The sequence below is a fragment of the Tiliqua scincoides genome, chromosome 2 (assembly GCF_035046505.1).
Source record: "Tiliqua scincoides isolate rTilSci1 chromosome 2, rTilSci1.hap2, whole genome shotgun sequence".
Lineage (NCBI taxonomy): Eukaryota > Metazoa > Chordata > Lepidosauria > Squamata > Scincidae > Tiliqua > Tiliqua scincoides.
Genome location: NC_089822.1, coordinates 29,572,345 through 29,595,996, shown reverse-complemented (window position 1 = coordinate 29,595,996; position 23,652 = coordinate 29,572,345). Strand labels below are relative to the sequence as shown.

Here is a 23,652-nt window from a genome sequence, read left to right as displayed (position 1 = left end):
GAGCGTGCTGCATGCTACAAAATTTTTTTTACTTCCCCATAAGCTGCCTGTCTGCCAATGGGTCTCCTTGCACCTATACCAGCTATTTACCTGGAGCAAGTCTGAGAAGGAGCCTCAGGGGTTGTGTCAGGACAGGAAAAGGGGGGTTAGGATCTTTGTGTGCACCGTTGCTGCAGAGCTCCTCCCCTAAACTACCCTGCTACCATCTTACCTGCTCAAGTGCAGGATGACTGAGCCAGTGGCACATATGCCTGACTTCTGGCCATTTGCGCAAGTAGTCCCAAAGCACATGACAGCAGGGTGGCTTTTGCAGTCACAGACAATCTGCCACCAAACCCTGGACAAGATTGTGTTGTGAGTTGATTAATCAAACACTTGATGCATACATTTGCATATATCAAATGTATAATGGGGGGGTTTGATGGATCCATAAGTTGCAGCAGGACCAGCTTAGAAGGCAGAAGATGGAATGCCTCTTTTAAGACAGTGCTGCCTGCTGCAGTTTTTATCAGTTCTAACATTAAAAATAAATTAAAATGTTACATCTGCTGCTCAAATACTTGGACAGCATCTTTTTCAGTCAATAACATTTGTTGGTTGACCTCTAACCAATTAATGAACTAAATTTTGGAGCCCTGCTTGAGAACCATCCAGGCCAATTCCTTGCACTGAGGCAAAATCCTCAAACATCTTTATAGCACCACAGAAGATTTTAGGCAAATGACAGAGGCAAGAAGTTTAGCAACACAGGCCAAGCCTTCTGTTTTCTCTCCTCTCCCAAAAGCTAGTGGTTCAGGGATAGTCTGCTGTCTCCCCTGACTGGTTGCTCTTTTGACTGAGACATATGGACTGCTCTTCTTAGCTATTTCCTTCAGTCAATCATGGGCCAAGGCACTCTAGCATGGTGCACTTTGTGCATTCCACATTGTGCCAAAGGATGAAATGGGATTCCTTTGTGCTGAAGAGATTCGTCTTGTGTGGAAGATGTCAGGGCAGAGTGTCAAAGCAGAGGACTCTCCGATCAGTCTAAGTGAGTTTTGTTTTGCATGGTCAAATCTCAAACCAGTTAGGGTTACTATCCAATTTGGAAGGGCGGAAATACATAGCATGAAAATCAAAGCAAAAATCAGTTTGGCCAGCCTAACTTTCCATACAAATTTCCATCTTCAGTGTAGTCATTCCTGATATTTTATTCTCATTTTTTCTTCTGAAATGAGGGGAAGGAAGAATCCCAAAAACTAGTCTCAGAAGATATTGCTAGTACAATCAGCAACTGTTACCCTGCACGTGCCCAATCTTGTCTGATGTTGGAAGCTAAGCAGGGTCAGGCCTGGTTAGTACTTGGATGGGAGACCACCTAGGAATACTGGGTGCTGTAGGCTTATATCATAGTCTTTCGAGACTGAAGGTTGCCAACCAATCACCTATCGCTCTCAATGGACAACATCATAATTGACCTGTTCTCTGTACATAATATCGAAATGAACATTGACCATTCTGGCATAAAACCAACCACACACATTATTCTGCTACACCCAAGGCTCATGCAGAGGCCCACAGAGAACTCATCGGCTCAAAAACTATTCAGAAAAATGGGAGCAGGACAGCACCCTTATAGACAGAAAAGCAAGATCACAAAACTGCCTGATTGGCTTGGGCCCATTACCACTCTCCACTTAGGGCCCAATCCTAATCTCCTCAGTGTCAATAGTACAAGGGCAGGATGGGGGGGTCCTCCTCCTCTGGATCCTATGTCCCCCGTCATGGTGCAAAGTCCAACACGGAGCTTCTCATGTCTGCTCCCACAAAACAGCCGGTGCAGACTCAAGTAGCCTCATTGCAGTACCTGGGGCTCTCCTCAAGGAAAGGGGATGAAAGTCCCATTCCCCCAAGGAGACCTCTGGTGGCCTCCTTGGCCCCGCTGGATGCAGCAGTAGCCATTTTAGTGTTGCTGCACCTGGCAGCATTGGGGAGCTTAGGATTGGATTGCCAATACTACGAGCCATCCTTACTAGGCTTTGAAATCATAAAAAGACCATGAAGTTTTGTAATCTTTCAAAAGTTGAGAATCCCATAATGGAACCTCATTATCATGAAATTTGTCAGCTAAGCAGTGGTTCTCGAACTTTTCTGGTTGGCAGCTCCCCTGATCCTTGTAGTTATTGGCCATGGCTCCCCATTACAACACCTCACCTCAGTTACCCCCAAAATGGGGATGAAGGTATATATAATTATACACTAGAAATAACAACAACAACAACAACTCCGTATTTATATACCGCCTTTCTGGTCATCGGATTACTCCTCTGACTTTATTCAAGGCGGTTTACATAGGCAGGCATTTCTAAACCCCTCAAGGGAATTTTTACAAACATAGAGGTTCTCTCTTTCAAGAACCAACAACATTTCAGAATTGATCTTCCTGGTTTGGTCTCACTTCTGGTCTCCAGTTCTCCCACACAGGCTGACAAGCAGCTCCATCTCTCACATGGAGGGCAGCCAAGACGCTTCTTGCTCACACCAAGAGCAGGTGGAATCACTCAGCTGGGCATGTCAGCTGCTTCAAGGTCTCGCCATTCTCAGCTGTTCAGGGAGCTGCCGGTGTCCTCGAACTGGCAACCTTCTGATGTTATCTTCGGGATAATGGAGGCTCTACCCTCTAGACCAGAACTCCTGCCCAAACAGCTGCTAGTACTCTGAGGCTGCAATCCTAACCATACTTACCTGAGAGTAAGTCCCATTGAACAAAATAGGACTTACTTCTGAGTAGACCTAGCTAGGATTGTGCCTTTTGTCTTACAATAGCAGCCAATAGAGTATCCCCCCCCCAAAAAAAAGGAGGCAGGAGGAAAAGGGGGGATGGCTGCATAGGAATGGGCATTTTTATTTTTTAATCAATTTTTGGAGACAAAGCCATCAAGAGTGGCTTTTTTTTCTTTTTTGAAGGGGGACGATCCTTGGTTAAGCTGACCGACCCCAAGCCTATGTAGGTCTACTCAGAAGTAAGTCCCATTTGCGTCAATGGGGCTTACCCCCAGGAAAGTATAGAAAGGATTGCAGCCACACCAAGCCAGATTACAACTCACCCCCAAAGTAGATGGGGCATGCTCACACACATACACCCCATCATGCAGATACCACCCCTATTCCCCCCAGGCAAGACGGAGGAATGCAGGCTGGGGCATTTGAACACTAAGAGCAGGCTGGGCTCCCTCCTTCCCAAGCGGAGGAAAGCGCTGAGTTGCTTGTACTTACTCTTCCCTCCCAGTTTGAAGCCTGCCAGGATTGCGCCCTGTGCTGATGAGATGCAGCACCTCCCAGCGCAGCCAGCCTTCTCTCCCACCTCCCCCCACCATGTTTCACATACCCTCCCCACCTCACAATGCCATCACGTGCAGCTGAGCAGAGCAGCACAGCTTGGGCCGCCTCTCACCCCAGATGACTCATGACGCCCCTGGCAGCTAGCCACGCTTCCCTAGGGAGTTGGGACGCGCAGATTGAATACCTCAGAGCTAGAGGCAAGTGGAGTTTGGAGAAAGAAAGTTACACTTACCTATATTTTTTTCCTCAACTTCCCATCCCAAGCAACATAACCACATCACATGTACATTTTCCCAAGGTTCTTTCAAAGTCCTTTCCAAAGTCATAAGCTTCAATGAAATGCAAATCTGTTTCCAGCTTCAGGGCAAAAAACCACAGAAGTGACAAATACTTGTATCTAATTTTTCCAGTCATTAACCAATTTTGGAATGCAGTTTTTAAGAGGAATACCAAATGCTTCATAATTAGCCAACAAAATATCATCAAGCAAAATGCCGTGATTTTTGCCAGCCAAACATAATAATTGGAAGAGCCAGGAAGCTTGAAGTTTACCCAAACAGAGAATCCTAGCTGGCTCTAGAAAGTAAAGAAACAAGGGAGCTACTGAAACTGAACATAAACATAAAATGAAAATATGAATTAAAAAGAAAATTCATTGTTACTGCCAGAAAGCATTATTAGCCAGTATTTACAGATGATAGAAAAACCATTATAAATAGCCAAGCTGTATTTCAAACCACCAAATTTATCAAAATTCTAAAGAAAAGAGAGGATCGATTTACATGAGTGAAACATTCCTCATTCAAGCAAATGTTACTTCAAATATGCATTTCACATAGCTTTTACATAACAGAGTGGCACGTCTGCCTTCTGGTCTTTCTTTACTAGCAGAAAGGTTTCTTAAGAAAACCTTCAGAACTGTCAAGTACAATTCTGTGCGCAGTAATCCAGTGCAAGATTTATGAATAATCTAAAAGCAGGGAACTAACATCAACAGGGATCAACTGATTAACCATTTTCTAATTTTTTTTAATGACTAAAAATATAAGGAGAGAGATTTCATGCTGGGCTCTTTGTTATGTAAAAGAAATTTAAACATTTCGAATCCACCAACAGTTTTGCTCAGATTCTCTAGCCAGCTCTTCTATAGAGCAATAGAGATGAAGTACCATTGGCTAAGGAGGGTACAAGCATCTGGCGCAAGGTTTTTGTGAAAAACCAATAAGGGCGGTCAATATCACTCGCCAATGCAGTAAAATATCAATTTTCATTTTTGACTGGAAAACAGATGGCCATGTTGAATTGACAGAAGAGGCTGTATTTCTGGAAATTAAAAAGGGTTGAAAAAAATAAAATTGTAAGACCAGGAAGAAAATGGCTAGCCATAATGAAACTGCCAACATACAAAGTTGCCATTTGCACCCTGAAGTGGAAGGAGTAGTCTACCCCTAGACTGCGGGAGAAAAAACTGAATTCCCCTTCTGCTAGTACCAGAAAAGATGATGTGACCACGTGTTTTTTTTTTAAACACACAGTCCAGGTCAAAGCAGGAAGAAGTAGGAGCAATCTAATCTCATGGAACTGACTGTACAAACAGCAAAATCTCTCTACACTGCTAAAATAAAACATTTTATTGGGCTGGGGTGACGGGAGTCTGTGATCTAGCAGGAACTGCCGGAGGCCAAGTTACAGTATCAAGGTGGGCTCCAGGAGCAGCAAAGGGGTCCAGAAAGGCCAGTTGGTTGAACCTGCACCAGGGGCCTAAAATTTGCCCCACCTTGGAGGAGAAAAGGGAGTGAGGTTACATCATAAGGAAAAGGTGAAGGGGGCAGAGCGAGAAGAGTTTCAAAAAGCCCAGATCAAGTCAGTAATGACAGGGTGGGCAACCTGAGAGCATATGTGGCTTCCGGCATGAAGGACTTGCAAGTCTGAGGAAGGAGGTTCCTAGGAAGTGGAGGAGGCAGCAGAGTGCTGAAGCTTCCTCCCCCCCTCAGGCTTCTGAGGCATGTCTGGGCTGACCAACTGGGGAAGAAGGACTAACTGCAGGAGGAAAGTTATTATCCTGCCAGAGGGCTCTCCTTTTGGCCTCCTTGAGGGACACTGCCTAAAGGAAGAGCATACAACCTGTTTTACACCATTGTAATGGTAGAAGGGGGGTACCTTCAGTGTACTATTTGCCCCCTCCCCCATCATCAAAAGATGAAGCAGGAGCCAAATTCCCTTTCATGTAAGAAGTTCAACCCTTGAGTACAGGGGTGTCCAAAGTTTTTGGTAGGAGGGCCACATCATCTCTCTGACACTGTGCTGGGGGCAGGGAAAAAAAATAATTAATTGTAGGGTCCCTGCCCTGGAGGGGCCTGGAGCAGGCTTGTCCCACCCCCAGGGAAGCCTCAGATTGGCTGAAGGGGGAAGGGATTCCAGCACCCTTGTCCTCCTCCCTAGCAGAGCTGCCAGACCTGGCCTAGGCACTGTTTACCTCCCTGCTTCACCCTGACTACCTCTCATCCCTGGCCTCCCTGTTTTATGGAGCAAGTCCACCCCCTTTGGCCCCTCCCCTTCCTCCAGGTGGGGCAGAAAAGGCCTTTCCTGTTCCTAGCTTGTTTCCTGTAGTGTTCCTTGTTTGCCCTGACAGCCCCCTCTGGCTGGTTGGGGTGAACCAACCTGCTTTACTCCCTTCAAGGGCAGGGAAGTCTCCCCACCCTGGGCATGGGGTGCCTGCTGCAGGGTAAGTCGGGGGCCCGGGCATCTGGGAGGGGCCCTGACATTAATTTACATTTAAATTTGAATAAATTTATGTAAGTTTACATAAATGAACATATTAATGATGATCTTATATGAATGAATGAATGAAGGTCTTGCAATAGCTCAATGCCTATAAAAGGCCTTGCACAAAGCAAGACTGCCCTTTCCTTTGCTGCTGCTACTGTATCACAGACGTGAAAGAGCAGGCAGAGGAGAGAACCTTCATTCCACAGCTCACACGAGAACTGTGAGAGGTCAAACAGTCGCCCTCACGCTGAGAGCAGTTGCGCCGGGCCAGTGTGGGCTCCGGAGGGCCAGAGGCTCGTTGGAGACTAGGGGCTCCCTGAGGGCTGCATTGAGAGACCCTGAGGGCTGCAAGTGGCCCCAGAGCCGGGGTTTGGGCACCCCTGCTTGAGTACATTTCACCTTCTATGGCTTGACATAGCACTTCTTAGAGGCTTCCCACAAGCCAAGGACCTCAGTTCTGATATAGCTGAGAAAGAGGCTTTAAAATATCATGTTCCCTAGCTTCTTCTTCAGTTTTCCCACCACCATTAACTCTGTACTGAATTGTATAATATGTTTTAATTGCCTTTGGAATCATTTAGATTCTAGGGTGGTATATAAACCTTTACAATGAAGAAAAAAAGTCAGATGTTTGACTACAGGCTAACTGACTGAAAAGTTTTAATGTTAATCTCTTTAGTCTTTCCTGTTGGCAACCTTCAGTCTCTTTAGTCTTTCCTGGTAATGTTAATCTCTTTAGTCTTTCCTGTTGGCAACCTTCAGTTGCGCTCTGAATGGTGGTTCTGGAACAGCATCTAGTGTGGCTGAAAAGGCCAATCCGGGAGTGACAATCCCTTCCACACTGGGAGCAAGTGCAGTCTGTCCCTGGTCTGTCTCCCTGGCTACGGGCCTTCCTTCTTTGCCTCAGACTGTTGGCCAAGTGTCTCTTCAAACTGGGAAAGGCCATGCTGCACAGCCTGCCTCCAAGCGGGCCACTCAGAGGCCAGGGTTTCCCACCTGTTGAGGTCCACTCCTAAGGCCTTCAGATCCCTCTTGCAGATGTCCTTGTATTGCAGCTGTGGTCTACCTGTAGGGCGCTTTCCTTGCATGAGTTCTCCACAGAGGAGATCCTTTGGGATCCGGCCATCATCCATTCTCACAACATGACCGAGCCAATGCAGGCGTCTGTTTCAGCAGTGAATACATGCTAGGGATTCCAGCACGTTCCAGAACTGTGTTGTTTGGAACTTTGTCCTGCCAGGTGATGCCAAGGATGCATCTTTAGTCTTTATAACATTTGATATTCTACCCCCTTCAGTTCAGAATTCATAATATACATTACACATATACAGTGCAACAGAACAGTAACACTTATTTCAGTATAAAATCCCAAAGAAGCAACAGACTAAAAGTCTGGGTGAAGGGAAATTGGTAGCAATGAATACTAAAAAAGAGAAGATCAAAATGCCTTGGCAAATATTGACAAATATTGGTAAAGACCCTTTTAAGCCTGAGATTTATTTGAGGGACTAATTGAGGAAGATTTATATGGTCTTCCTTCCATATAACCCAACACTTCCTTTGAGGTCATTAAAGAGGGCTCCTTCAACCATACTGCTGTTGATGGAGGTGAGGGAGATGGCAGAGAGGAAAAAGGCCTTCTTGGTGATGGTACATTGATTGTGGAACTCACTCCCCTTGGAACTAAGAACTGCTCCCTCTTTGAAGGGCCTTTTTGTTTGGGATGGTTTTTGATGGCTGACATGATTGACTGGCATTTTAAAATATATAGCAACATTTGTGAAAATGTCTACATTAAGAACAAATTCATACAGAATGAAATAACAAAAAATAGATATTTTCATAACTGAATTACTGCAGGGTGCTTGCACTAAGAATGATAAGTGTTTAATCAATACCTAGCCAAAAAAAAAAGGAAGAGGCTTGAAGGTGGGACAACATTACAAGGTTTTTTGCAACAACTCTTCAAACTGCTTTAGAGAAATAATGCCATATTGTACTGTTGGGCAACCCGAGTTACAGTGTTACAAAGTCTGGGGAAATAATAGCTTGAGGCGCAGGAGTTGATCATTTGTTCAGTAGTAATGAAGAAACACACACTGCTCTGGAGGGCCACAGTTAATTTCCACATTTTAGCTGCATGTAATCAATGTAATCATTATACTTATCATGAACCATGGAGATGACAGTACAGACCATGGTACTTATTTTGTGACTGTTATTGTTACTTGTTTTGCAATTTCAAAATTCCTAAGTCACCCTAGAACAGGGGTCTCCAAACCCTGGCCCATGGGCCAGCTGCGGCCCATGGCGAGCCTCTATCAGGCCCGCAGCCAGCCTCTTGGCCACTGAAAGCCTCTGGCCCACTAAACTGAACATGACCAGAGCTGTGCTGTGGTTGCGTCTGGAGGGTGCTCTGAGAACCAGAGAGGTTGAATGAATGGGCCCATTCATTCATTTATTCAGTCATCTAAGTTCCATCTGTAATTTATTTATTTAAATTTTATATTTAAATTTTTTTCCGGCCCACAACACTGTGTCACCCTGGGCATGGGGTGCCTGCTGCAGGGTAAGTCGGGGGCCCGGGCATCTGGGAGGGGCCCTGACATTAATTTACATTTAAATTTGAATAAATTTATGTAAGTTTACATAAATGAACATATTAATGATGATCTTATATGAATGAATGAATGAAGGTCTTGCAATAGCTCAATGCCTATAAAAGGCCTTGCACAAAGCAAGACTGCCCTTTCCTTTGCTGCTGCTACTGTATCACAGACGTGAAAGAGCAGGCAGAGGAGAGAACCTTCATTCCACAGCTCACACGAGAACTGTGAGAGGTCAAACAGTCGCCCTCACGCTGAGAGCAGTTGCGCCGGGCCAGTGTGGGCTCCGGAGGGCCAGAGGCTCGTTGGAGACTAGGGGCTCCCTGAGGGCTGCATTGAGAGACCCTGAGGGCTGCAAGTGGCCCCAGAGCCGGGGTTTGGGCACCCCTGCTTGAGTACATTTCACCTTCTATGGCTTGACATAGCACTTCTTAGAGGCTTCCCACAAGCCAAGGACCTCAGTTCTGATATAGCTGAGAAAGAGGCTTTAAAATATCATGTTCCCTAGCTTCTTCTTCAGTTTTCCCACCACCATTAACTCTGTACTGAATTGTATAATATGTTTTAATTGCCTTTGGAATCATTTAGATTCTAGGGTGGTATATAAACCTTTACAATGAAGAAAAAAAGTCAGATGTTTGACTACAGGCTAACTGACTGAAAAGTTTTAATGTTAATCTCTTTAGTCTTTCCTGTTGGCAACCTTCAGTCTCTTTAGTCTTTCCTGGTAATGTTAATCTCTTTAGTCTTTCCTGTTGGCAACCTTCAGTTGCGCTCTGAATGGTGGTTCTGGAACAGCATCTAGTGTGGCTGAAAAGGCCAATCCGGGAGTGACAATCCCTTCCACACTGGGAGCAAGTGCAGTCTGTCCCTGGTCTGTCTCCCTGGCTACGGGCCTTCCTTCTTTGCCTCAGACTGTTGGCCAAGTGTCTCTTCAAACTGGGAAAGGCCATGCTGCACAGCCTGCCTCCAAGCGGGCCACTCAGAGGCCAGGGTTTCCCACCTGTTGAGGTCCACTCCTAAGGCCTTCAGATCCCTCTTGCAGATGTCCTTGTATTGCAGCTGTGGTCTACCTGTAGGGCGCTTTCCTTGCATGAGTTCTCCACAGAGGAGATCCTTTGGGATCCGGCCATCATCCATTCTCACAACATGACCGAGCCAATGCAGGCGTCTGTTTCAGCAGTGAATACATGCTAGGGATTCCAGCACGTTCCAGAACTGTGTTGTTTGGAACTTTGTCCTGCCAGGTGATGCCAAGGATGCATCTTTAGTCTTTATAACATTTGATATTCTACCCCCTTCAGTTCAGAATTCATAATATACATTACACATATACAGTGCAACAGAACAGTAACACTTATTTCAGTATAAAATCCCAAAGAAGCAACAGACTAAAAGTCTGGGTGAAGGGAAATTGGTAGCAATGAATACTAAAAAAGAGAAGATCAAAATGCCTTGGCAAATATTGACAAATATTGGTAAAGACCCTTTTAAGCCTGAGATTTATTTGAGGGACTAATTGAGGAAGATTTATATGGTCTTCCTTCCATATAACCCAACACTTCCTTTGAGGTCATTAAAGAGGGCTCCTTCAACCATACTGCTGTTGATGGAGGTGAGGGAGATGGCAGAGAGGAAAAAGGCCTTCTTGGTGATGGTACATTGATTGTGGAACTCACTCCCCTTGGAACTAAGAACTGCTCCCTCTTTGAAGGGCCTTTTTGTTTGGGATGGTTTTTGATGGCTGACATGATTGACTGGCATTTTAAAATATATAGCAACATTTGTGAAAATGTCTACATTAAGAACAAATTCATACAGAATGAAATAACAAAAAATAGATATTTTCATAACTGAATTACTGCAGGGTGCTTGCACTAAGAATGATAAGTGTTTAATCAATACCTAGCCAAAAAAAAAAGGAAGAGGCTTGAAGGTGGGACAACATTACAAGGTTTTTTGCAACAACTCTTCAAACTGCTTTAGAGAAATAATGCCATATTGTACTGTTGGGCAACCCGAGTTACAGTGTTACAAAGTCTGGGGAAATAATAGCTTGAGGCGCAGGAGTTGATCATTTGTTCAGTAGTAATGAAGAAACACACACTGCTCTGGAGGGCCACAGTTAATTTCCACATTTTAGCTGCATGTAATCAATGTAATCATTATACTTATCATGAACCATGGAGATGACAGTACAGACCATGGTACTTATTTTGTGACTGTTATTGTTACTTGTTTTGCAATTTCAAAATTCCTAAGTCACCCTAGAACAGGGGTCTCCAAACCCTGGCCCATGGGCCAGCTGCGGCCCATGGCGAGCCTCTATCAGGCCCGCAGCCAGCCTCTTGGCCACTGAAAGCCTCTGGCCCACTAAACTGAACATGACCAGAGCTGTGCTGTGGTTGCGTCTGGAGGGTGCTCTGAGAACCAGAGAGGTTGAATGAATGGGCCCATTCATTCATTTATTCAGTCATCTAAGTTCCATCTGTAATTTATTTATTTAAATTTTATATTTAAATTTTTTTCCGGCCCACAACACTGTGTCAGATATTTAATGCGGCCCTCTGGCCAAAAAGTTTGGATATCCCTGCCCTAGAAGATCCACAACACATGAGTGAATAATGAAAATTACAAAAAACAGAACAAGAGACCCACAACAGAGTCAGGTGCAGTGGTAACCACATGCCTGGTGGTAACCAAGTGGTAACCAAACAAAATTTGGCAGTACTGATCAGGGGGAGGGGAGGGCAGGGCAGATGGAGAAATAGGGCTTCCCTGTCAAATAGGCAGATGGGTTGTCAACTCTCACACTGCCAAACATGCAGAATCCTAGTTATGAACTGCTGTGAGAAATTAAAGCCCTCACTTTGAGTGCTGCATGTACATTAAAGCCCAATTCTATATGTCTATTCAGAAATAAGTTACTTACTTCAGAAGTAAATGAACACACTTGCTCATTTCAAAAAGCTCTTAATTCTTTGAGTTCCACTGCCAAACCATTTCATGGAACTGATATACAAAGCTGAACAGAGTTCTGTAGCCTTTTTCCCTTTGAAGGATGTCTTTCGTGTTGGAATCCATTACTAAAGGTTTTGCTAATGTGCAAAAAATAAAATAGATGCAGTGTTCCCTTCCCAAATTTCCCCTAACAGGAAACACTCAGTACTGCCATTGAAATGAAATACGATGAAAAGTAGCCACTAGAGGTCTCTCTGAACCAGATAACCATCAATTTCAATTGTACTGTTATACCAGACAATTCTTTCTACGATTCTCTACAGGACATTATTTAGATAAGGTGGCTGGAGTTATTTTTAATTTCACTAAGCTAATTTTTATACTATACATGGACCAGGGAGAAGATGCTCTCTCGAAGTATTAAGAATGAATAACTTTTGTAAAAGTAGAAAGCACTTTGCCTAGAAATACAATCTCAAACTTGCTTCAGAGGAATGCTACTGTGTAGAAAACACCTGAACCTTGCATGTAGCTTGTCACCTGTGAAAAATACACACACACACACATGAATATCTTGATGAACATGTTTCAGGATTTGGACTTGACTTCAGTGTGAGAAAAGTGGTCATGCATCATGCATGAAGTAACTCTACGATGGATCACAAGTGAGTGATGTTTTCCTGCAAGTCAAAAGAAGACCAAAGCACCCACTGGAGTGCAGCTGGAGAAGACAGCAGACTGATGGGCTCATTCATTTGCAGCCCCTATAAAAGTGTCAAAGGGTGCCACATCATGCATACACACTTGGTGGCCTCATGGCTGGGCCAGTCCTAGTGGTCTCCTCCTCCAACACAGCTTCTTCTGAAGTACCAAGCCAGGATGATGGGGGGGGGGGGAATGTAGCAGTCCTTATCCTGAGCACTCAAGAGAGCACCTGGAAAAGGACTGGGATGGTAGCAACAGATCTGCAAGAAGAGATATGCCTCACTCCATGTCACATATGCACTCCAAGCAGGCAACAAGAAGGCAGGGCAGCTTGGAGGAGAGAATGTGCAAGAGGTGGACTAGAGAAGGTGGCAGAGCCAGTATGCCCAAGACACTGACTGAAATGCCTGTATCAAGCAGAGAGTTGTCGAGGAATGGCACAATGACAAGGAGTGCCCTTCTGCATTGCTGTTGCCAGGGGCAGCACAACCTGGAGTGCCACTTGACATTGACACTGCAGCACTTCAAAGGGGAAAAAGTTACTTATGGTGCTTCTCCTGCATGAGTTTCACCAAAACAGGAAGTGGAATACTTTCCGTTTTATTTAAAGAGATGGCATAAATGAGGGTGCTCCTTCATTTGTGCTGTCCCTGTCAATAAAACTGGAAGACCTTCACATTTGGCTTAAAGCCATTTCTGTCCAACATGGTATGTACAGAACAGGGACCAAATGTGGGCAGAGCAAAAATGGGTTTTTTGGAAGGGGGCAGTGATGGCAGACTCATGGCGAAGCCCACTCTGAACTTGCTGCCTCTCTGACCCCTTGCAAGCCACTGCTGATACAACCCGCTTCAGCTTGCCTCATGATTGGGCTGGCAGTGACCACTGCCGTGGTCTTTTTTTTTCCTGAGGCCTCTCCTGAGCAAAGGAAAAGAGACAAGAAAACAGCTTAGGAGAAAAGATGCTGGAGCAGAATACTCACAGCCCAGCATTTTACAAGAAGCTGAGGAGGAGGTGCTGGAGGAAAGGGCAGTGCAGAGAGTGCTGGACATGTGGTGAGGCAGGGCCTCCCCATTAGAGTCCTTCAAAAGTGCCAACACTACTGTGTGAGGTGTGCAAGCACTCGCAACCCATGCGGGTTGCGAGTGCTTGCACAACTCCCACAGTGGTGACGGAACTTTTGAAGCACTCTGGTGGGGAGGCTCTGCCTCACCTGCCTCCCCACCAACTGAATGTCCCTGGTACACCTGTGGGCTGGGCAGAAACCCTCGGCACGTGGGTTGTGAGCGCTTCCACACCTCACACAGTGGCAGAGGTGCTTTTCAAAGGACTCTAGAGGAGAGGCTCTGCCTCACCTGCCTCCCCAGCCACCACAAGCCCCTGCTGGCTGCGCATGCACTAACACGAGCGGGCAGCGCACTTGGGCTGGGCGCAACCCCACTTCTGGGGTCTCCCTCCTGCAGCTCCACTGGCCGGTTCCCCCCTCCCAGGCGCCGCTGCCTCCTACCTGGTACCTGCCGGTGAGGAGCTGGCTGCGCGACGGGGTGCAGAGGGGCTGCGTGTAGTAGCGCTCCAGGCGCACCCCGCCCGCGCCCAGCGCGTCCAGGTTGGGGGTGCGGATCTCGGAGCCGTGCCAGCCCACATCGTTCCAGCCCAGGTCATCGGCCAGCACCAGCACCACGTGCGGGGGGGTCGCAGCCGCGCAGCCCGGGCACCAGCGCAGCCCGGGCACCACCAGCAGCAGCAGCAGCAGCAGGGACGGCTGGGGCGCCAGAGGCTGCAGCATCCCCCCCCTCCGGCTCTCCAGCCCAAGCAGGAACTGGCGGCTGGGAGGAGGCTGCGCCTGCACCCCTCGCAAGCACTGCCCACCTCCGGGCCCGCCCTCAGCTCTGCCCCTCCAAGAACCAGCCCGCGGAAAACCGGAGCGCGCCCCCTCCAAGCCGGGCTCCGCCTCTCCGTGCACGTCAATAAGCCAAAGCAAAGCGGCAGTGCCCCGATCAAGCGGCCGTCAGCTGCCTCCGTTTGCAATCCTAGCCACACTTACCTGTGAGTAAAACCCATTGACCATAATGGAACTTACTTCTAAGTAGACATGCATAGGCTTGGGCTCCCCCTCTCCGTGGAGCGCAAGAAAATGCAGTTCGCTCCAGTGTTCAGAGACCGAACATCCATCTTTCCTTCTCATCCATCTCCCCCCCCCCCCCGCTTTTGCTGCAGGTGCAAGTCCACCTCTTTGCATTTCCCATGGAATGAAGTTGCTCCCCGTTGGAAACCGCCTATGCATTGAACTCCTCACTTCCGCCCTAAAGTTTTAAGGGTGGTTATTATTTAACCCAGTGGCGTAGCTAGAGAGGGGTGCGAAGCACTCAGTTGTGCAGGAAGCCTCACTGCAGTGTGCAAGGGGCTCCATCATTTGCTCCCCCTGCCCAGAGTAGCTCCAAAGGAGAGGGGCTCTTGCATGCTACAGTTTTGCATCCCTGCAAAACTTAGTGCTTTGCACCCCCAGCTACAGCTTTCCAGCACTGTTGGAGCCACAATGCAGCGCTGAGGTAAGGGAGCAAATGTTCCCCTACCTTGAGGAGGCCTTTGTAACTGCCTTCCCACCACAGGATGCAGTGCATACCCCATTGGCACAGCAGCACTGACACTGGAAAACTGGATAGGATTGGGCCCTTCATCTTCTGAGTGCAAGTACAGCAAAGTATAAAGCAGGCCAACCTTCCAATTTTAGACCTCCCTGATCTTTAACAATTGTGTACAGGCAGGAATTTCAGCAGGTGCAGCTTCTCATCTGAGATGAGAAGCTGCACCTGCTGTACTCTAAAGGTCCAGGAGGCCTAAATTTGAAGGGTTGGGGCGGAACCTGAGATGATGACAAGCTGCACCTGCTGAAATTCCTGCCTCTAATTGTTAAAGGTCCAGGAGGACTAAAGTTGAAAGGTTGGCCAGCCAAGTATAAAGAATGTTTTACAAGCCTTCAGTCCAGGCTCCCATTCTGGTTAGGGAAACTTTTTAATATAAATCCTTCATTCATATGCAAATTCCTTATGAGTTGCTAAAACCTCCTATCAGTGGTTCCCAAACTGTGGGTCATGACCTGATTTTTGGTGGGTCGCCAAAGGGTGATGAAAAGGTCAGATAACTGCCTCAAGCCCTAAGGCTATTCCAAAATCAGATACTGTAGCTGCTAATTTTCCTGCAAAGAGCTCAGCTCCTGCAGTTTGCAAGCCTGTGCAAATATCTGATGGTCTTTTTTCCTGGTTATTTTACTTATGAATACATATATAAAGTATTTCTTTCTAGATCTCCTTCTTGTAAAGTCCACTAAACCTAGGTGGGTCCCAATAGAATATTGTTTAAAGAAGTGGGTCCCCGGTGCTAAAAGGTTTGGGAACCACTGCTCTATATGTCTAATTTTTGGAAATGAAATATACAAGCCAATTTAGGGCCCAATCCTATCCAATTTTCCAGCACTGGTGCAGCCACAATGCAGCCCCAAGATAAGGGAACAAATGTTCCCATACCTTAAGGAGGCTCTGTGATTGCTACTCGACCACAAGATGCAGTGCATGCCCCACTGAAACAGTTGCACAGGCTCTGGAAATTTGGATAGGATTGGGCCCTTAGTCCACCAAATGTTGCTAATACTGTCAAGGTTTCTCATCAGTGGGGGAGGAGGTATTCAAAAAACCTACAAGCCCAAGATAGGCAAGGATGAACTTCAAAACACCATGTCACAATACATTAGCTACAAGGCAATATCATAAATTTCTATGAACAGCTTGATAAAATAATCCTTTAGCCTAGAGACACTGCATTGAGATAAGGTGTTAAAATGAGGTTACTTATAGTCAAGGCTAGGCAAAGGCACCAATGGAACACATTACAGTAAATTGTCAGCAAATATAATAAAAGTAGGGAGTGCAAGGTTAATGGAACAGTTAAAAGCAAGATTTCCTCTCAGTTAACCAGGCTTAACCTCTGCTCACCACAGCTGGGTGATGCAGGGAAGCAGAAACAAGTAAATTCTTCCAGTACTCTACATCTTCCTGAACCCAAGCAGGGGAGGGGACAAAACCAAGAATGAGAAAACAAGATAGATTACTATAAGAAATATTACATTAGCAGGTGTTTAATATCCAATTGGTGTCTGTGGGAGCTGGGTTTTCTCTGCCCAAGGCAGAGTTCTTGACAATGTTCTAGACAAACTAATTTGTATGGAGTCTTTTGTTCTCACTCTTGTATTTATCCATCTCTATGAACCATCCTAGGGCAGCTCACACACTGCCTTATCAATGTTATGTAAAAACTCTTACACATAAGCAGAAGAGACAACGTATGTTGTGCATTGAATGTATGTTGAATGTGCAGGGGTTTTTGTATGTGTGTGTCTGTGAGAGAGAGAGAGAGAGAGAGAGAAAACACATACAATAGATGTGCCTACAACACATATGGTAGATGTGTAAGACAACACATGTGGGTGATGCAAGAAGCCATGTGAATGTTAATGTGTGACCATTCAAGTGTGAGAAAATGGATGGAAGGAAATGGAGAGGGACAAAAGAAAAAAAAGAAATTCCCCTTCCTCTCTGTCTTCCTTTCCTAGCCCTACCAATGATGCCTGAACACGCACCAAAGTTCTGCTTTCCCTCAAGTCACCACTGCTGTCGCCCATGCACATCCTGTCTCCTCCAGTTCAGACCAAAAACAGCAGATGCACCTTCTCATAAGAAGAGCTCCAATGGATCAGGCCATAGACCCATCTAGTCTAGCTTCCTGTATCTCACAGTGGCCCACCAAATGCCTCAGGGAGCACACAAGACAACAAGAGACCTCATACTGGTGCCCTCTCTGGCATTCTGACATAGCCCATTGCTAAAATTAGGTGTTTGCATATACAGGTGCAGCCTATTTATCCACAAATTTTTTTATCTACTTATTTGTCTCTACAAATGGGGTGGGAGAACCAAAAGTCACACACCTTAGCCTCCTTTGCCCTGCACTGGCATCTCGCTCCATTTCCAGGCAGCCCAAAACACTGCAAAAAGGCTCTGCCTTGCCCAGGCAGGGAAATAGCCCTGGACCCTTGGAAGAGGTTCCCCTTACAAAGGAACAATAACACTCCTGGAGCCCCTGAGCCAGCAAAGAGGCTGAAGAGGGGAAGGGGGGGTCAAAAATCTCTGTAGCCAGAACATGTGCAGCAAGGTGGAGCTCACTCACTCTCTCGAGCTCGCTCTCACTCACACACATACACAGGGGTAGGTGAGGTAGCAACAGAGGGGATTGCTTTAAAAAACCCAGGGAGTGTTTGCCAAATTCCCCCTCCCCCATTGAGATGGTGCAGGCAATCACGGACTCAAGCAAGCCTTCCCACCAAGCAAAGCATGAGATTTAGCCTACAATCCTATCCACACTTTCCTACTTACTTCTAAGTAGAAACACATAGGGCTGGACTCTTAAAAGATCAGCATCCCAACTGTGAAAGAAGCCGGGCAGCTGACAACCGGGAGGGCTGAGTACAGAGAGGAGGGGAGGGGATTGGTAATAGCTGCCTTAGTTTCCTTCCATCTGGAAGTGTCAGGCTGCAGTGTGTTTGTGTAATTCTATGGAATTTAGCACAACATGGTTTTTGTTAATCGCACCAAGTCATGGAACGGAACTAATGTGGATAAATAGGCTCCACCTGTACAGATCATGGCTTTAACCCATGATGGATTTTTCCTCCAGAAATTTGTCTAATCCCCTCTTAAAGGCATCTAGGCAAGATGCCATCACAATATCCTGTGGCAAGGAGCTCCACAGACTAACTACATGCTGAGCAAAGAAATATTTTTTGTCTCTCTTAATTCTCCCAACACTCAATTTTAGTGGATGTCCCCTGGTATTGGTGCTATGTGAGAGGGAAGAGTGTCTCTCTATCCACTCTATCCATCCTGTGCATAATTTTGTATATCTCAATCATGCCCCCCCTCAGGTGCCTCTTTTTTAGGCTGCAGAGCCCCAAGCGCTGTAGCCTTTCCTTGTAAGGGCGGTACCCCAGTTCCATAATCATTTTAGTCACTTTCTTTCGCCCCTTTTCCATTTCCACTATGTCATTTTTGAGATGTGGCAACAGAACTGGATGCAACACTCTAGGTGTGGCCTTACCATCAATTTGTACAACAGCATTATACTATTAGCTGTTTTGTACTCAATACCTTTTCTAATGATCCCAAGCATGGAATTAGCCTTCTTCACTGCCACTATACATTGGGTCAACACTTTCATCAAGCTGTCCACCACCACCCCAAGATCTATTCTGTTGCAGACAGCTCAGATAGTTGCGCAGGGATCTCTGCACTCCCTGGAGGCTGCAGGAGGCTCTGGTAAGTGCCCCTGCAGCCCCCCTGAGCAGCATGATCCTGGGGATCACATCCCTGGCTCCTCCCTACCTCCTGGCTGCCCCCACCTCTTAAGGGGAAAAAGGCCAACAGGTTAGACAGGCCCCTATCTGAAAAGCCCTGCATTAGCCCATTTGTGAAGTTTTGATTTTTTGCCCCAATGTGCAATACTTTACACTTACTTACATTGAAACCCATCTGCCATTTTACTGCCCATTCTCCCAGTTTGGAGAGATCCTTCTGGAGCTCTTCACAATCTCTTCTGGTCTTCACCACTCAGAAAAGTTTGGTGTTGTTCACAAATTTAGCCACATTGCTGGTCAACCCTGTCTCCAGGTCATTTATGATCAGGTTGAAAAGCACCGGTCCCAGGACAGATCCTTGTGGCACTCCGCTTTTCACCTCTCTCCACTGTGAAAATTGTCCTTTGACACCCACTCTTTGTTTCCTGGTCTTCAACCAGTTCCCAATCCATGAGAGGACATGCCCTCTAATTCCCTGTGGAGTTGTCTCAGTAGCCTTTGGTGAGGGACCGTGTCAAATACCTTCTGAAAGTCCAGATATATAATGTCCACACAATGGTGTTGCTAGGATTCACGTCACCCAGTGCAGGAAGCCTACGAGTCATCCCATTACAGTGGGCGGGACAACGCCCTAGGTGGTGGGCGTGGTGATGTACCATTGCCCCTCCCCCACTGGTTTTTTTGGCTGTACCTTTTGTTAGAACACAGATATTTCAATGTGGTTTGTTTCATTACATTCTGCATGAAATTATGCATTGATTGATATATGATGGTATTATTCCTCCAAACTCTGATTTTAGTGATTTTGAAAACTTGTAGGGTCACACACACAACGTGTCAACTTACTAACAGCTTATTGCAGCAGTTCTCAAACCTTTAGCACTGTGACCCACTTTTTAGAATGACAATCTGTCCAGGACCCATTAGAAGTGATGTCATGGCCAGAAGTGACATCATCAAGCAAATTAAAATAAATAATTAAAAATAATTAAATTAAAATAAAATAAATAATTAAATAAAGGGGAGCCAGTCCTGTTCCACCAAGTGAATCTACTCTGAAGTAAGTCCTATTGTGGTCAATGGGGCTTACTGTCAGGAAAGTGTGGGTAGGATTACAGCCTGTGAGCTCAAGCCTATGCATGTCTACTCAGTAGTAAGTCCCATAGTGGTCAACGGAGCTTACTCTGCAGTCTGCCTGCAATAACAACCCCCCAAAAAAGAATCAGTGAGATTTCCAGCCCTCCTCGTGCCCAGTTCTTCTATTTCAGGCATATCAAGATAAAGACCCATCTGGCTTTTCAAGGGCAAAATAGAAAACATTCCCCTTACCAGTTTGCCTCTTTTTTTTGTCCTTTTCAGGGAGGGGGAGGCTGCCTTCTGGAGTATTTGTTGCACTCCAGCTCCATTGGATTGGGACCATTATGGTGTCCTCACATTCCCCTTTGCCTGGCCTGACCACCAGCCAAGGCACGCCTGCCTATTCGCGAGTAAACGTGACCGTGAGGCTGCTTTGCTTTCCATAAGGCTCAATAGACTTGCAGCTCCTTCTTGGGTGTTTTTTGGGGCTGCATTCATTGGATCAGGACCATTCTGATGTCCTTGGAGTCCACTCAGCCTGCCCTTTCCGACGGACTACAGCAAGTATGCCTACTCACGAGTAAGCGCGCGATACGGCTCACTTTCACTTTCCATAGGGATCCATTCATTTTTTCTTTCTGGTTTTTTGGCCATAACTTTTGAAGGAAAGGGGCTATTTCAATTCTGTTTTCTGCATTGCATCCTGCTGGGAATTCCACATCCAATGGTGTATGGCATGATGGGGTGGCTCCTAAAGCCGCAATTTTAGTGCATCACCCCCCGGTGCATCACCCAGTGCGGCCCGCACCCCCTGCACCTCCTAGCGACGCCACTGTGTCCATGGGTTCTCCTGCATCCACATGCCTGTTGACATTTTCAAAGAATTATAAAAGGTTCGTGAGGCATGACTTACCCTTACAGAAGCCATGCTGATTCTCCCTCAGCAAGGCCTGTTCGTCTATGTGTTTTGAGATTCTATCTTTAATGAGGCATTCCACCATCTTGCCTGGAACAGATGTTAGATTAAATGGCCTATAGTTTCCCGGGTCCCCTCTCCTTCCTTTTTTAAAGATCAGCAAGGAGAGGTGTCAGCAGTGATGGAGATAGAGGGCCCAGTCCTATCCAGTTTTCTAGTGCTCATGTAGCCAAGTCAATGGGGCGTGCACTGCATCCTGTGGTGGAGAGACAATCACAGAGGTCTCCTCAAGGAAAGGGAACATTTGTTCCTTTAACTTGGAGCTTCATTGTGGCTGCACCGGTACTGGAAAGTTGAATAGGATTGGGCCCAGAGGCAATGGCACTAATTTCTTCTTTCCTGCTGCCCCCCCAACTTCTCTGAGCTTCCTTGTTCCAATCCTACTCTGTACTAGAGCATCAATGAAGAGGAGGAGGTGCACAAGCAAATGAGAGTTAGGTGAGGTGGTGCAGAGGTAGCTGACAGGCACAGGGTGTTGCATGTGCACATCTACCACCTGAGGCAACCCACCTTGCCTCATGTCATTGCTGGGTTGATCTGTCCCTTTCTTCCCAGTTTCTACTTTCTGATTGATTCCATGCATCTGTGTGGACTCAAAAGCCGAGCCTCCGAGTTTGCTCTCTAATATGAGCAATCTGCCTGCCTGCCTGCCTGAAGGAAGAAGACTGTTTGTTCTGTTTCTGGCAGTGTGTTACTTACCATCAGCCCCCTTGAACTGAGACCCAGCTTCCTGTTATACACTGGCTAGGGTTGCTAGCTCAAACTGAAGCTATTCCTGGAGATGTTTTTGTCAACATGATATAATGTTGGAAATTCCTAGAAGCCTTATTAAAATCTCCATGATTGCTTTCAGTAGTTACCTTGAAATTGATGCTGATTCCTGGAGGGTTGACAACTCTAGCCCTGGCAGACCCTGCCACTACCATATATATTAATCAAATGTTTTCAATCTCTCCACTTGGGCTATTGTAATCTATGGTGTGTCCCTGTACTATTGTTGTAAATAAACATAAGTGCAATGTTTCTTCATGGAATTAGTCACATCATCCTGAGTAACATTTTAAATGAAATGTTTGCAAAGTTAAATTTCAAAGGATCACCATGTCACAATGGCCTGATGTAATCCTTCAGAAGAAAAATGTATCAGCTTTTTCGTTAACTTGCATCAGTCAGTTATAGTGTGTAGGAAGTGAAGTAAAACAGGTATGTCAACACTATTGCTCCAGAGGAATTTAATCCATGACAGCACCAACCTTATTGCTAACTTACTTAAAACAAAAAGCCTAACTATGACCTTCACATATAAAATATAAAAATTATTGGCCAAAATAATTGGCAACACAGAATTAGTATGGAGGGGGCCACATTCACAGATCCTGTATCCACAGATTCACTTTTTCCATGGATTGGGTCCGGCCCCCCCAGCACGCGCACCCTTGCTTGCACCCCTTCCAAAGGGGCTTTTGAGCTTAGCAGAGACCAAGGACATCTATCCTCGGCCTCTGCCAAGCTCAGAACGAGCTCTAAAGCAGGGGGACAGAACGGGACAACTTCCAGTTTCTCAGAGAAACCCAAAGCAATGTTTTTAATGCCTTATGAGGCATTGGGAGGCCCGGGGAAGAACTCCAGCCTAGAAACCACAGCTAGATACCACTTCCAGGATGCACATAAGGGTTTCCTATTTCAGGCAATGGCTGCCATTTATGTGCCTAACTGGAGGGGAAACAAAACGTTCCAATGAACCTCTTGGGTATTCTATTCTTGTACACAGCTTTGTAAGCTATGCAGGCAATGAAGAGAGAGAGGCACAGGACATAATCTATGTTCTTATTCTAGAGGTAATCTAATTATTTTGAGTTCTAATTTTCTTTAACACCTAGGAGAAAATATTGGCAAATAATACATACAAAATACTTGATTACAAACAATGTCACCCTTTAAGAAAAATCAAATCCCTGAATGGTTGAACAAAATAGGCCCACATCATAAAATATAAGAGAATGGTTTTCAAATGGATTGTTTTTTCATTCCAGCTAGTTCTATGGGCAATCCTGTCAGTTTCTATTTTTTTATTGTGACCTGCTTTGTAAACGGATATTCAGATCTATACAATGTAATGTCATCTTGCATTACATCCTTGGCAATGATAGGTACTAATTATTCAGACTGTGTTTCTACTGGCATGTCTTATTTATGCTTCAGTTTCTTTACTGAAGGTTTGGTTGCATCGATTTGTTTGGAAGATTCTGTACTTTTGAGCAGTTTCTGCTGAAATGACCTTTGAAAAGGACAATGAATTTTTAGCGTTGAATGACACAAGCACACATGCTGTTCTCAGAGTTACTTTTAACATTCATAGGGTTTACAGAAACAAAACATGTTTTAGTATACAAGGTATGTCTATTAAATAACGAGACTAATTAAATAACTCACCGTTATTTATTGGTATTACAAATTCAATGTTTGTCCCCTTCAATATACTCCCCATTTGCACTAATACATCGCTGTAGTCTTGTTTTCCACTGGTCGAAGGCATGGAGCAAATCAATTTCTGTCAGTTGTTTCAATATATATGCCGTTTTCTTCTTTACAGCATCAACTGACTCAAAATGTGTCCCTTTAAACACTGATTTAACTTTTTGGAAAAGATAAAAGTCGCAAGTTGCTAAATCGGGCGAATATGGATTTATTCATATTCAAGTGTTCAAGTGTAGTAAAGTGTAGTCAAGTGTAGTTCAAGTGTTCAAGTGTAGTAAAGTGATTGTTGGTCAAAAACGGCTTCACAGAAAGTGCTGTGTGAGCAGGCGCATTGTCCTGGTGAAGAATGAAACCAT

The 23,652-nt window shown here is 45.6% G+C and overlaps 1 protein-coding gene across 1 annotated transcript in view; it reads right to left on the bottom strand.

The window, feature by feature from the left end:
- Window positions 1-14,176, bottom strand: part of ARSB (arylsulfatase B) — an 83,545-nt gene extending 69,369 nt beyond the window's left edge. Inside the window, exon 1 of the mRNA XM_066617070.1 lies at window positions 13,870-14,176. Coding sequence (XP_066473167.1) covers window positions 13,870-14,148 — 279 coding nt within the window. The 5' untranslated portion in view covers window positions 14,149-14,176. The remainder of the gene's footprint in view (window positions 1-13,869) is intronic.
- Between the last annotated feature and the right edge of the window lie 9,476 nt (window positions 14,177-23,652).